The sequence below is a fragment of the Siniperca chuatsi genome, linkage group LG1, assembly GCF_020085105.1.
Source record: "Siniperca chuatsi isolate FFG_IHB_CAS linkage group LG1, ASM2008510v1, whole genome shotgun sequence".
NCBI lineage: Eukaryota > Metazoa > Chordata > Actinopteri > Centrarchiformes > Sinipercidae > Siniperca > Siniperca chuatsi.
The window spans coordinates 34,246,580-34,261,786 of NC_058042.1; the positions used below are offsets into that span (position 1 = coordinate 34,246,580).

At 41.6% G+C, this 15,207-nt stretch overlaps 1 protein-coding gene across 7 annotated transcripts in view; it reads right to left on the minus strand.

Annotated features, from left to right (window-relative positions):
- Positions 1-1,840: 1,840 nt before the first annotated feature.
- Positions 1,841-15,207, minus strand: part of lrrk1 (leucine-rich repeat kinase 1) — a 161,972-nt gene continuing 148,605 nt past the window's right edge. For all 7 annotated transcript variants that reach the window (XM_044189476.1, XM_044189499.1, XM_044189486.1 and 4 more), the window contains 4 exons: positions 10,200-10,414; positions 8,109-8,546; positions 5,469-5,570; positions 1,841-2,464 (listed from right to left, as the gene is read on the minus strand). In XM_044189476.1, the coding sequence (XP_044045411.1) occupies positions 2,287-2,464; positions 5,469-5,570; positions 8,109-8,546; positions 10,200-10,414 (933 nt within the window). In that variant the 3' untranslated portion in view covers positions 1,841-2,286. The remainder of the gene's footprint in view (positions 2,465-5,468; positions 5,571-8,108; positions 8,547-10,199; positions 10,415-15,207) is intronic.

Here is a 15,207-nt window from a genome sequence, read left to right on the forward strand (position 1 = left end):
AGTAGTCCATTTCATGCACACCCCAGCCTTTACATCAGCTTGGGCATGGGGAATGCAAATTTTTCTACATTACAAGCTGGAGGTGAGGAGTTTGAAAGTCATGGGCATTTACCAGACAAGAGACTGCCTTCAGCAGAAAAGACAACAGCATCAGTGTTAATTTCATGTATCTGTTTACATTTACCTAGTCTGACTCACGGCTGTGGGTATAAGCCTGCAATTGGCTGACTATTTCACTCGGAATTCTCCTCCCCTTATGCTATCTGCGTGTTATCATTTTACAAGTTCACCACTCAAGACAATTGTGAAATACAAACAAGCCAGAGTGTTTTTCCCTATACCAGAATGATAATGGGTTTAGCCAGACCTTTCTCCAGTGCTGGCACAGTGCTAAAACAAAGTGTGGAGATAGGTCTGGCTATGCGAGACTAACATTTACCTGACAAAGACCTCTAGCGGCAGTGCAAATTATGACTGCTGTCTGTCAGAAGCAAAGGCGGAAGTAGCGTGACGTTATATCACCGCTAGGCATGTTACGGAAAAGGTCAGGGAGGATGCTTTTTTTGTGCTGAAACTAAACAATAACAATGGTAGATCAGAAAATGCTTTTATTTTTGTAAGTCATTTTCTAATGGTGTTGAACTGACAGATTATGTTGTTCTACCGATAGGGACACCAAATCAGAAAATGCTCCAAAATGATTCCAGCATGAAAGTTCATTCTCGACTTAGGAAACAATAGTTTTACAACAAAAAAAGTAACTCAGTCCACTGACTAGCTTTAACAGAGACAGGGGATACGAGCTCCCCCATATCACCCTGTTACCCAAGTTTCATATTTAACTCTGACAAGTGCATTATCTCTGTGACAACTGAGTAAACTCTGAAAGACCATGAGCTGTGGTTGAAAGCTTGAGGTAGAATTGTTTTGTAAATTTAGTTTGTCAATTGTTTTGCTTGTTTGGCCGCTACGATAAGGACGGTTTCCAGCCATTCTCCATCTCCTCAGCTCATCGTCTTCCCACTGAGCTTTACAATAAACCTTTTTATCTTAAAATCCCTTTGTCTGAGTCTGCGCTTGGGTGCTTCCTCACTTATCATTAACAGTCCCTCAGCTCTATAAAAGTGAAATACTAAATCATAGATTACCACTTTAACATCTTCACCTGATAAAGTAAACTGGGTTTGCAGTAACATTAAAGATCACATTACTGCTGTGAGCCAGCCAAATACATGATCATGCAGACAGGAACAGGTCGAACAAGAGATTTTTCCAATCATCCAGCAGAAAGCTTTGCCAAATTTCTGAGCAGGAAGCAATTTCTTATTTTCCTCATACCAAGCAGGAGCCTTGTTGCAGCTTCCCCCCTCCACCCGAAGTAATATTTGAGGTGAAACAGAAATTCATAGGCAAGCACATTAAGGATTTGTGTGTTAGACTGACCTACCCACCATATACTCAGAAGTCTGCTGTTGCTCAACTGATAGCGGGCACAACATGAAAACTTCAGGAGATGTAGAGAAGTGTCTACCCCATAAAATATTAAAAAAATTCAACTTTGAGCATCCCAGTCTTCTGAATGGTTGGTCGTGGTCTGGTTAATAAAACCCCGTTCTAACACTATCTCATTTAGGTTAACATGTAGGAAAAAAATCAGTTAAAAATCGAAAGGGGTGGGGTCAGAAAGTGATTGATTTCTGACGGAATGCCCCTATAGAGGGTATCTTTCATCAGTGTTTCTGAAAAGCTGAAAAATACTGGTGGTGTGTTCTGTCAATAGACTAACCAGGACTAGGATCTACTTCTGTAGAGTAATGGACAGTGAAACTCGAGTGCCTTGTCATGTTAAAAGGATTTTTTTTTATTTTGTTCGTTTTCAACAACAACATAGCCATCATAAGCTGTTGACACACTGCCAAAGCCTCATGGGAGATGAAGTCAATTATTTTAACTTTGTAATAGTCCTACCAATTTAAATCCTGGCTGATTTGGTGACATCTGTGGTTACTGCTGGTAATGACCAAGAATTTTAATAATACAAGTCCCAGAGTATGTATTGTCGACTGGGGGCAGCAAACATTCCTTGAGGATTCATCACACAACATGTTTTAATAAACAAGACTAAAGAAGCAATGTCCAACATTATACTGAATTAATGACCCCTCCATTGCCCCGATGTCAGCATTCGGCAGCCCTCTGCTCTGAGCACTGGCAGTCTGTCGGTGTGTATTCCCCTCGGCTCCATACAGAGCTGCGATTCTGCACCTCGCCGTCACAGCACAACAGCTACCTTCTTTTCCTCATGCTGGTCTCCAAGCGGCCCAGCTCCTCGTAGGACTGGTAGAAGACTTTCAGCTCGTGGCAGCCCCAGCCCCTCCAGACACACAGGCACCACTCCATATTTTCCTTACGAAAGGCACATACAACTGTGTCCTTTGCCACTAGTGCTGCCTCCTCCAGGATCCTGAGAGAAAGAGAGAGAGAAGAGGAAGTGAGTGAAGGACGCAATAAAGAGATCAATCTGTGTGGGGAAAAAGAGGGATGCAATGCGAGGAAGGAGCTAAAGTTGGTGGCACATCTCTGTGCACTGTAATTAGCTCTTCCTAGAAGCTAGTGGGCAGTACTAGGAAGCGGTTCCCTGGAAAGCCACTGAGGATACTGAATGTACTGTTAGCGCAGAAGTTACTATTTGTCTAACTGCTGGTAAAGAACTAAAATCCTGCACTTCTCTGATCCTAAAATGTCTACTACAAAGCCCTTTCTCCTGGAAAGAAAAAATGTAAAATGGATCAAAGAACAATGTTAAAGAATGGGACAAAGCAATCTACTTTAACTCTAATTTATGAAGGCTGTGAAGCAAAGCATTTTGGGAGCAAGGAGGGCTTCTGTTGAACCTATATCCTGAGATCAACCACCCATGTATCATGCAGAACAACCCTGAATTATCTTCTTCCATTGTTGTTTCATCTTTATGGGGTGTATCATTATCCTCTCCTGATGTTTGCTCATGTTCTGTAATATATAGCCTCATGATTACAAGAACAGGTGAGGTTGTGCTCTGTGAAGTCACCAAGAGCTATAAGAGACATCAAACCCACACATGAGCTAACAGACACATTAAATAACAACTCAGGATTTAATACATTTGTAATGGAGTCAAACTGTCCAATCAGACTGGGCAGGCAGCATTATGCTCCTGATCATTACAGCTAAAGAACAACGGCTACGTAATATAAATCAAGCCCTACAGGCCTGACGGGCCCTCACGTGACCTGAGCGGCCCTGCGTGTCGCCTATGTTACAGGTGCACCATGTAATAACTGCTTATTAAGGAGCCTGTTTTGGGTGGCCTTTTTATTGCCTGTTGCTAAAAGGCCAGTCCCCTTTGTGGAAGCTCATACAGAAGTCCTTTCAGCAAAGTACCAGCAGCTGGCTTCTTTACAGAAATAATTACAGACTCAGCGAAGCACCATAAGTACATGATGACGGATCTTGCTAAGCTTTATTGAGACTGCATCAGTAAATTAATATATAGCTCTTTGGCTTTTCCTCCCCCAGTGATGAATGGGCTCCATGCAGCATGAAGAAAACTTTGATCTGTACATCTTTGTATTTTTCATCATCTTTCATCAAAGTTTACATTTTAGGTTTATTTCAGACATTTTATAAAAACTCTTGTACTATGAAGTTTTATTTTAAGAGAATAAATGTGCTGTTGATGGCAACTTATCAGCTAGAGAGGCTCAATACATTCTGTTATACAATACATTCTCTGTTTTTCATTTTCTCTCCCTGAAAATTTTGACTATAGATTGATGTTTTGAATTTCTTAAACTTAGTATGTGAATGAGTCTGAGGTGAACAGGTACAGCAAAAAGTCTGACCAGCAGCCAAATTATAGTGGGCATGCCGCTGCACACTAAAGCAGTTAAATTTCTATGTAAAATAACGTATGTAGTGAGTAATATGAAGGTTACAGAATCAATGCTGTCATGATTATCACAGATTTTATCATTTTAATAAATATAACATCATTAAATCCAGATTTGACCTAATGGGAGGTGAGTGTTTCTGTGACTTCCTGTATAAACTGTGAAGGCTGCTGGAAACTGTCCGTCTTGACTGCACTGACTTTAGCCACTGCACCATGCCGCCGCCTGCTCTTGTCCACTTTCCAGGTGAGGCGCAGTTTATAGTCTAGTGGTGAGGCTGCAGCACTCCTTGTGGGTGGAGCTTGGTACCATAAGGGGAGGAATGACTAAGCAAATGGGTGAGGCTGCATTATTGTTGGGGGTGGCACTTGCTACAGTACAGGGGGAGTGGCTAAGAAAACAGGGGTGGGGCTGCTTTACAGCTGGAAGTGGAGCCTGCTATTGCACAGGGGCTGTGGCTTCGTAAATGGGACGGAGCTTGCTACCGCACACAGAGGCGTGTCTAAACAAACAGGTGAGGCTGCATTACCACAGTGGGAGGAGTCTGTTACTGTATAGGGGCGTGGTTATACTTGTCAATGAGCCTCTGGGAGGGTGGAGCCACAGTACATGGAGTTGGGACCAGAGTGTGGGGCTCCTGTCAACTAGACTGCTGTGGAGGTGGAGCTGGTTGGGTAACTGGAAGTGGGGCATGCCGTAGCCACAGGGGGCAGGGCTGAATTGATAAAGCTTCCCAAGCTTTGAGCAAAATCTTATGCCATTTTACTTCCTCCAACTTCATTTATTTTAGAGGTGCTCCAACTGGGATTTTGAACCCTCATCAGCCAGATCCCAAGCATTGCCCTTAATCCATTCTCTATGCATCTGCTCTTTAACATCAAAGTATGTACATGTACATACATGTATGTACCGATATGTGTATAGTGTAGGTTGACTACAAACTTGTTTTGTGGAAAGCAGCTTCTTTGTCTCACACTGATTTTTCCAGACTTAAAACCAATACTTAGCCCAAGGAATGTCTGCTTCTGCAAGGCTATGAAGTTGCATTACATGATTAAAAAAAGAGCTTGCACAACATCACTTAAATTAAATGTTATATACTAACATTTAAACAGTATTTATGTTAGTGTAATTTAATATATAATCTGCAGATACTCTGGAAAAATGAAGAGCATCTAGATACAGATTATGGCCATTGGTCCTCTCTGCGTTGCTGTTGTGGATCACATGTTGCTGGTGTTCTGGTGGAAAGTGACTGCCCTAGCTGTCCACTGGTTCAGGTGCAGCAAATTCTTTTTAGATTCTATTTCAATGCCATTTTATCTCAGGGCAGGATAAGCTCATACTAACCACCTTTGCTGGAGAGCTGCAACCATTTTGTGTTTGATTCAGCTCTGTAACATTTCATCAAAGATCAAAGATGCCTGCTGGACACACTTAACATGTGGATACCGCATTTAATACACAGAGCTGAGCCTACTAACAACCCTGCAACTCTTATGATGCAGTAGTGCTCTTAACAGGAAATGAGCTCACCCCAAAGTGAAACATCCGGGTGGACTGAGGACAGCGATGACACGCCCCGTCAGCTGATCGGCATGTGACTGCATTTCGATGACCATCACATCACCTCCACGCCTACCAAACAACAACACACACATAGATAGACACACAGTGTGTTATGCCACTGGATACGTTTGCATCAGTTGTTTTTTAGTTCAAACCTAGTTATATATAAGTCTTTATGAGTTGGAGGTATAGGCATCACTAAATTAAAACAGGTTGCACCAAACAAACTGGTTCTTACATAGAGATTAGTTGTTACTAAATATTTACACCAACTAACTGGAGGTGGAACTGTTGTGAAGCTGACTCAACCAACTGACAAAACTAGATAATATATACATCTCAGCATGATGTCTAGCTTTTGAAGATCTTTTGGTCTACTTCACTTTGTCAGGCGGGTCCTATTTAAGTGATTTCTTGATTGAGAACACATGTGGCAGTAATTAGGCCTGGGTGTGGCTAGAGAAATTGAACTCAGGTGTGATAAACCACAGTTAAGTTATGTTTTAACAGGTGGGGCAATCATTATTTCACACAGGGCCATGTAGGTTTGGATTTTGTTTTCAACCTTCATTTAAAAACTGCCTTTTGTGTTTACTTGTGTTATCTTTGACTAATATTTAAATTTGTTTGATGATCTGAAACATTTAAGCGTGACAAACATGCAAAAAAATAAGAAATCAGGAAGGGGGCAAACACTTTTTCACACCACTGTATGGTGGACATATCTGACCTGACATTCGATTCAAATATTGTACTCATGTGCAGTTCGTAAAATGGATATATGTCACACTATATAGTAGAGAATAATGGATTTACTAAATGTGAAGAGGAGGCAACTTTAGAATAGGAGTTAGAAATACTTATTTTAGAATTATTTGGACACTATTAACACTTTTTGTGTTTTGTTACATAAGATTAGACCATATTTATTAAGTGTTATTAAGGGAGAATGACTATTCTTGTGGTACTACCACCTTATAAGGCCCATACTGTGGAAAGCATATTAAGATCGTAATTCATGTACAGCTCCTTACTTAGTATCAATAAGCAGTAATTAGGAGGTTATTGAGGGAAAACTCTTAGTTAATGACCTACTAGTTGTAGAATATGGTCATGCAGAGTAAGGCATTAATAAGTGCTTTATAATGACTAACAAAGAGCCAATATGCTACTAATATGCATGCTAACTAGCAACTAGTTAATGGTGAATATGTGTACCTTAATATGAAGTGTTACCAAATAAAATAGTCATATCTACATTTACAAAGGATTGCCAGCTTGACCCCCTAAAACTGTTATTGTTGAAAGTTATGTTACAGCTTGTGATACTGCAGTGACTTCCCATTTACAATGTTGATTGCTTTTGATTAAATGGTGCTACAAATGTTTCTTAGCAGCCAACTGACACATTACAGAGGTATTTACCAGCCTACACATTCCTTAAGTTTTAATAGTGCAAGAACTTAGGAAGGTATGGCCTTATGTAGATAAGCTTTTGTGAATGTGTTACATTTTTTTACAGCACATATAATTATATAAACATGGTGTGTAAGATTATTTATATTTACGTTACGGTTTATTATTATTATTATTATTGTTATTAAGGTTCAAACTGCAAAGCAGTAGAACCCTACTGAGTTTGTGCCAGTTTATTATTATTATCATTATTATTATTATTATTATTAGGGTTCAAACCGCGAAGCGGTAGAACCCTACTGAGTTTGTGCTGCTCTATTATTAGGATTCAAACCGCAAACCCTATTGAGTTTGTGCCAGTTTTATTATTATTATTATTATTATTATTATTATTATTATTATGATAGCAGACACACACACAGGCCTCTGTTAAGTATGGTGTGCCTCAGGGGTTTGTCTTATGCCGTGGCTCAAATTGCCGTGAGATGGAATGGGCTAGAAACACAAAACTTGGCCCAATAACTGGACACACCCCTCACACTGTAACTCCGATTGATTTGTAATTTCTCATACAAGTCAAGCTCAATGTGCTCTACAAATAAACCTCTGGGACCATTAAAGTCCGCCATGATGGTTTTTTGCTAATTTGCATAATGTGAAAAACAGTACAATTAATAGAACATTTTGAATATTTGCCCGTAACTCAAGATGCCTTTGAGCAATCCTGATTAACACACACACACCAAGTTTCGTTCAAATACAATGAAGGGGGGACAAATGGCTGAACTCTGAGTGCGCAATTATTGAAATGCTGCAGGCTTTGTGATGATGGAATGAGTGTGTGATTGGTCTCACTCCTTCTTTCAACAGAATGAAACAAACTGAAGTGACTTTGCTCAACTTTGTGAAGCCCAAAACACTCTCATATTGTATAATATTTATTTTTCCAGTATTTTTGTGCATATATTTCACATACCCTGCATGTACAATATACATGAAGGTATGTATACTTTAACTTGTAAGTTTTTAAAATTCTGATTTGACAATTGTATTTGAGTATGTTTAATATCTTTATTTGCGCTGCCCCTATTTAATCTGAATCATATTCATATTCACTTGCTGCAACAATATCTCACCAACACTTAGCTGGTGTCTTTGTGTTGTGTTCAGTTGGTGTGCAGCATTTTGTACCTGGGGACCCACAGAGTTCCGTTCACAGGAAGCACAGTGAAGGCTCGCAGCTGAGGCGTTGTAGGGTTCACAGTCTCTGGAGAGTCCAGATCAGACTCAGGGTTGATGGATGCCTGCTGGTCCTGGTACCTGCCCGTCTCCTCCTCTGCAGGCAGTGGTACACTGCTGTGGCTGGCTAATGAGCTGAGGCCTGAGGTGTCTGACCCCAGCGGCTCCAGCAAGTAGTTGGATGATATGGAGCAGTAGTCTGTCAGTGAATCCTGGTGTTGGATGATCTGAGTTCCCGCCTCCTCACTGTAGATCAATGTCACTTCTCCATTAATACATTCCCGCTTCTCTTCTTGGGCCGTGTTCTTGAGGTCAGTGGTTGTCACCATGCTAACCCCTGCAGGACGCTGCACAGTGAAGACGTCCCGTAGAGGATTGCTGTCTCCGCAGCTGAAACCACAACATGATCTCAAAAACAGCCACTCAAATCAAACGTCAATTATGTTTCAACTGAGGCATGAGCTTTTTTCTCATGCTCAACTGTAAAAGCACAACTGTGAGTATCAGACAGATTAAGAAAGCACAAGGAAAGAGGTGTGTTCATATCATTGTTGCTAATATGCAACTGTCTAATTAGTATTAGCTAGCCAACCTGAAGTAACAAAGGTATAATGTTGCTTCATATAATCATGGATGAGGAAGGTCACAGACTGTTCTGCATTGCGCAGCAGCTTAAGTTAACATCATTCACTGCCAGGTTTACTCATACAGCTCAGTATCACACACAGTGTCTTAATAGGCCCCAGAGACCCTCATCAGGAATGTTTCCAAACACAGCCAAACACTCTAGGAAGACAAAACTTCCTTAACATATAAGGAACACTGGAGAAACCTCCAGAGAGGCAATTTAAAGAAAGATCCATGGACATGGACAGCTAATAAGCTGAAGATAGAGAAGAAAAATTAAACAAATAAAATTTTAGGAATTAATAAGTACAAAAACAGTTTTATAATATGCTAATATGAGTATATTAAGTTCAACATAAAAAACTATAAAAAACTGTATACTCTGGCTGCTGAAAGACATTTTGGGAAATACGCTTATTCTCTTTCTTGCTGAGAGTTTATAAGATTGCTATCACTCACATGTCTGTATGGTAAATATGAAGCTACAGCCAGCAGCCGGTTAGCTTAGCTTAGCACAAAGACTGGAAACAGGGGGGAACAGCTATCTTGGATCTGTCCTAAGATAACAAAATGGCCCTGAGGGGTGTTTGATGAAGCAAGCTTACCAGTTAAACGAGGCTTGTTTCATAAATAAGGCTTATTTTCAGGAAATTCTGTTTCATAAAGGAAGTCTGACCTAAGTTACAAATGGAAACGTATCCTTCCAGACAAGCCTGGCCTCAGTCAGTTAATTATGAAGAAAGTTCATGTCAGTCACATGGTACTTGAACCCAGCATGACAGAATTACAAGCTAAGCGCAGCAACAAACTGAGGTAACAGAGGACTTCAGCTGATTTGAGTTCATCTCTACTTCTGACAGAGTCTGAGTTGCTGCTGACCTACAACACTGCCAAGAGTTCTCTTTGCTTTGTTTATGGCAGATTTTGTTAGTTTTTGCTGCAATATTTTACTCATAACATATTATCTGTCTAATATGTGTGCTTACCACGAAATGGTGTTCTCGACTGATGTAAGAATCATCAATATTTACAGGCAGCCCTCAAATGTACTGAATAGATGGTGGACAAACTATGTTATGAAGACACTGTTTCTAAATGACCTCAAACATATCTTTGATATTTCTGTACTGACATCAGCTTACATACTGTACTGTATGCCAATACTGATATATCTGTAATATGCCAAAATCAGCCAATATCAGCCTGCCTGATGTCGTCTACTTTCAAGGCATGGAAGAATTCATCACAAATGAACCTATTGATTCACTGTTCTCCAGGAAATCATACTTTTCCAGTTAGTCAAAGCACAAAAAGCTTGTGTTAGACAATTGTACTTTGAAACATTCACTTTCCCAAATCCTACACCTGATGATGACACTTCCCTGTGGCAGACCTGTTCATTAAAGCTCCACTCACCAGTACTTGGCACAGAGCTGGTAGGAGGCAGCATGGTAGAGCAGCAGGGTGTTGATGTGGTCATCAATAGTCCAGACTGCCTCCTCTCCCCATAGACTGAAGCTGGTTGTCATTGATATGATGGAGGATGGCGGGCTGTAGAGCTCCAGCCTTCGAACTGCCTGAAGACTCAGACAGTCGATGACCAGCACACCCGGACCGTTGGAGAACCATAGCTGATAAACACAGGGACAGGGGCAGAAATAACACAACCATAATCCAATAATGCAAAGACATGGGTTTGACTGATGAGTTGATGCTGTCCTTTTATTCAGCGACCTTCTTAGTGACTTATCAAACGTGACTTTATGGTCAATGTTATTCATCTTCCATTTTATGCTTCACGGAGATGCAGCTATGTGGATCGATACCGTACTCTGCGCTGCAGCTGGCGGACTTCACACTCTTCAGAGGGGATCGATGTGTCAGTGATTCAACAGTCCTGTTCTCCTGATCTGGAATAATTTTTCATAAACTGTTAACCTTTCCTCAAGTTATTGTCCTCTGTGACTTTAAAGCTATGGTAGGTAATGTATTTCTGAAGCATTTTTTGTTATATTTGTTGAAATTCTCTTTACATCCCAACAGCAATCAATACATCAAATGCCTTGAAAAATAATAAGAAAAAAATCTAGTATCTGTGGCTGTCGCAGGCCTGTAATAAGCCCATCCAATCATTATATTCGGCCCGAATAAAATGACTGGCTGGCCTAACTGCCTGTATACTTACTTACCTGCCTACCTGCACACACTCTGCCCGTGCACTGAAATGTGTTTTGGGGGAGTGGCTTTGGAGGGAGGCCTGCTGGGAAGGGGTGGGATTTTTTCGGTTGGAAACTTTGTATGTAGCTGTCTCTTGCTAGTTTCTGCTGTGGTATCCTAAATCAGCTTCTATGATGACTGCTGTATACCAACACACACCAGAGTGAGTTACAGTATAACAATGACAAGCCCTGGTTCACAGCTAAACTCAGACAGCTATGGTTGCAAAAGGAAGAAGCGTTTAGGAGTGGGGACAAGGCCAGGCTTAGAGAGCAAAAGTACAGGTTTAGCAAGGCAGTGAGAGAAGCTAAATGACTGTACTCTGACAAACACCAGTTCTCAGCCAACGACTCTGCTTCTTTCTGGAAGGGGCTCAGACAGATCGCCAACTACAAACCTAAAGCCCCCCACTCCATTAACGACTTGCGCCTGGCCAACAACCTGAATGAGTTCTACCGTCGCTTTGAAAGACAATGGGACAGTCCTGACTAGCTAGCAGACCTATTGTTCCTCCATAACAAAGCCTGCAGTGTTTCAATTACTGCACACTCAAAGTTCCGCCATTCATCACCCCTTCATCAGATTCAAATAAAACTTGGTGTGTATGTATGGCGAGGATCATGTTTTTTGACTTCTCCAGTGCTTTCAACACCATCCGGCCAGCCCTGCTGGGTGAGAAGCTGTAGCACTGTGTGTCACACAGTGTGGTCAGCAACACTAGGGCCCGTCAGGGGACTGTCCACTCTCCCTTCCTCTTCACCATCTACACCACGGACTTAAGCGACCACACAGTGTCCTGCCACCTTCAGAAGTTTTCTGATGACTCTGCTGTGGTGGGATGTATCAGTGGTGGTGATGAGACTGAGTACAGGGCTGTAGTGAGGAACTTTGCCTCATGGTGTGAGAAGAACCATCTGCAGCTCAATGTAACAAAGTCTAAGGAGCTGGTTGTAGACCTACGAAGGGCCAAGGCACCAGTGACCCCGGTTTCTATCCGGGGGGTCAGTGTGGACATTGTAGAGGATTACAAGTACTTGGGAGTACATATGGACAATAAACTGGACTGGGCTAAGAACACTCAAGCTCTTTACAGGAAGGGCCAGAGTTGCCTCTATTTTCTGAGGAGGCTGAGGTCCTTCAACAACTGCCGGACAATGCTGAAGATGTTTTATGAGTCTGTGGTGGCCAGTGCTATCCTGTATGCTGTTGCATGCTGGGGCAGCAGGTTAAGGGTAACGGATGCCAACAGACTCAACAAACTGATCCGTAAGGCCAGTGAGGGGGGTGGAGCTGGACTCTCTGGCAGTGGTGTCAGAGAGGAGGATGCTGGCCAAACTACATGCCATCTTGGACAGTGTCTCCCACCCACTCCATGACATGCTGGTCAAACAAAGGAGTACCTTCAGCGGAAGACTCATCCCCCCAAAAAGCACCACAGAGCACCACAGGAAGTCATTCCTGCCTGTGGCCATCAAACTCTTTAATTCCTCCCTCTAAGCGTTAGTCTATATGACCCTAAGTCATTAACTGGACATTGATCATTAACATCACTGCAATACTTGACATAATTGTGCAATATTCTGTGTTAATACTGCTGTGCAATATACTCTTTACAGTTTAAAATTCCCTATTTATTGAAATTTATTCATACCTATATTACTGCTGTGCAATATCCGCCGTCTCATTATAATCTTAATAGGCTACACTTAACACACTTAACAGTTCATGCACTGTTACTTACTACTTGTATCATTAAATTGTATTATTATACCGTACATACTTATCATCAACCGGTAAATCCACTTTGTACTTTACACTTATTTTAATTTTATACTTATACCCACTTGGTACTTAATTTATCTGACCTGTATTATAGTGTATTATATTTTTTGCTTAGTCCTTCTATTCCTGTGTGCACTGACATGATAGTGATCTGCTGTAACAAAAGAGTTTCCCCCTCGGGAAGTATTTCTGATTCTGATTCTGATGTTCAGGAGATAGTGCTGGATATCAGTGAGTTTAATCTGGATTGCTCAAAGACATCTTGAGATATGAGCAAATATGTGATATGCCACGCTCACTTGCACCAATCAATATGGCACTTTAGATTTTGGTTAAAATTTGCCCCCAGAGCATGTACACCAGATCTGGTGAAATTCTGAGGTTTTGAGGTACAGTTTTTGGCATCCCCTATGGGTTGAGCTCAAAATGCTTTGGCATGCCTGTCCCCAAACACAACCTGAAGATATATCCCAAGATTTATGATGATTGGACAAATCATTAAGTTATTGAGTTATGGCCAATTCTGTGCTAAGCCTCTCCCATAGCATAGATATTTTGAAAGATGTTTTTTGACCAATCTTGCTAATATATAAGAGAAACGTGCATATCAGTCCCGCAATGCTGTATCAAGAATTTGGTGTCGATAGAGCCAAAATTCAATAAGTTCTATTCATTTATTTTAGTTCTATTTACTTTACTTTTATGTTTTTCTCATTATGCAAATTAGCAAACAATCCATCATGGTAGACTTTAATGGTCCAAGAGGCTTTTTTTGTAGAGCACATTGAGCTTGACTTGTGCGAGAAATTTCAAGTCAATCAGAGTCACGGTGTGAGGGGTGGGGTCTTTCAAAAATTGCATTTTTGGGTCTTAATTACAGCACCACCATGTTGCCGGTTCGGCTCAAATTTCTGTGGAAGCATTGTACATAATTTCCAGCTATTGGGCCAAGTTTTGTGTTTCTCGCTTATTCCAGCTCACAGCAATTTGAGCCACGGCAAAAGACAAACCCCTGAGGCACACCATACTTAACAGAGGCCTGTGTGTGTGTCTGCTCGTCTCTCTCTCTGTTTAGAGACATCTGACACAAATGTGGAATAACTACATACGTTAAAAAACGCAATCACATACAGCAGTGATACTATTTCTAATAAATATAGTGGATGGGCAGATCTTGATATTTCATCGTTGGGGGGGGTGTCACTCCAGGAGAACAGGAGGGAGAGAAGCAGAGAAATCAATCAGATCATTTATAGCATATATAATATCAATTCATATTGTTTATAATAGATTATCAGTGTTTTCTTGCCAGATTCGCTCGTGACATGCGAAAAAATAGACCATACGCCGAAACTATCGCTGCTGAGCGCGAGCCGAAATGTCATCCACAAGGTACTTGATGACATTTAAAGCTCTTCCTATACACACTCACCAGGCCACCACCACGACCACTGACCCTGGGTTGGTTGAAACAATCATAGAGTGAAGGACACAGTTCAACAAGCTCGCTATGGTCCCTAGTTTGTAAACAAGATTTAGTTAAAAACACAAAATCTAGGTTTTGCAGATGAAATAAAATCATTTAAAATGAAAGTCTTACTGGATAGAGATCTCACATTGAAGAGTGCCATTTTAAGTGTATTTGTGCTGGGAGCTAAAGTTGGGGCATTCGTCTGAATCTTTAATAGATTATTACTATTTCTGTGTGAGATGTGCTCGTTTCGGTTGACAGACCTATGCGTTATGATTACAGGAATATCTAAACTATCTGGAACAGCGTTAGAAGGAGACAGCTTTGCATGCCGGTGGGCGGAGCTATTTAGTGAGATGGAGAATTTCAGTGGCAGTGAGGAACAGTTCTGTTCAGTGACCGGTGGTGTGTCCAGGTGTGCTGTAGGAATGATTTGTCATGTGTGTATGGCGGTGGAGATGAACAATGTTTGGAGTTAGGGAATGGGTGCCCTGTTGACTGGGGTGACTGCAATCTCTGTTAAAAAATGATGCACGCTCCCAGAAAAGATTCAAATTATCAAGTAAAACTAAGTTGTGTGAGGAGCAAACTGACTGTAGCCATGTGTTGAGACTGAGCAGCCTGCTAAAGTGCATGTAGCCAGGTTATGAAGAGGGGGCATGTCGTTGAGAACGACGGTCAACAGGAGAGACAGACGGCGTATGTGGAGTGGAGGTGGTGACAAAGGGGCTGTCAGAGTCCAGGGACGATGGGGGGTGCGGCGACTGGCAAGTGGGGGGGAAGTCCTGCTCGTCCAGGATGGAGAATTTGTTGGTCAGCTGGAGGGCCTGAGATGGAAGAGGATGACAGGGGAGCTTCCCACCATGTTTACCTTTACGAGCAACAGTGCATGGCTCCTTCTGGCTAGGAGTGGAACTAACCAGGGCCTTGGGCTTAGGTCAAAGCTGGGTCCAG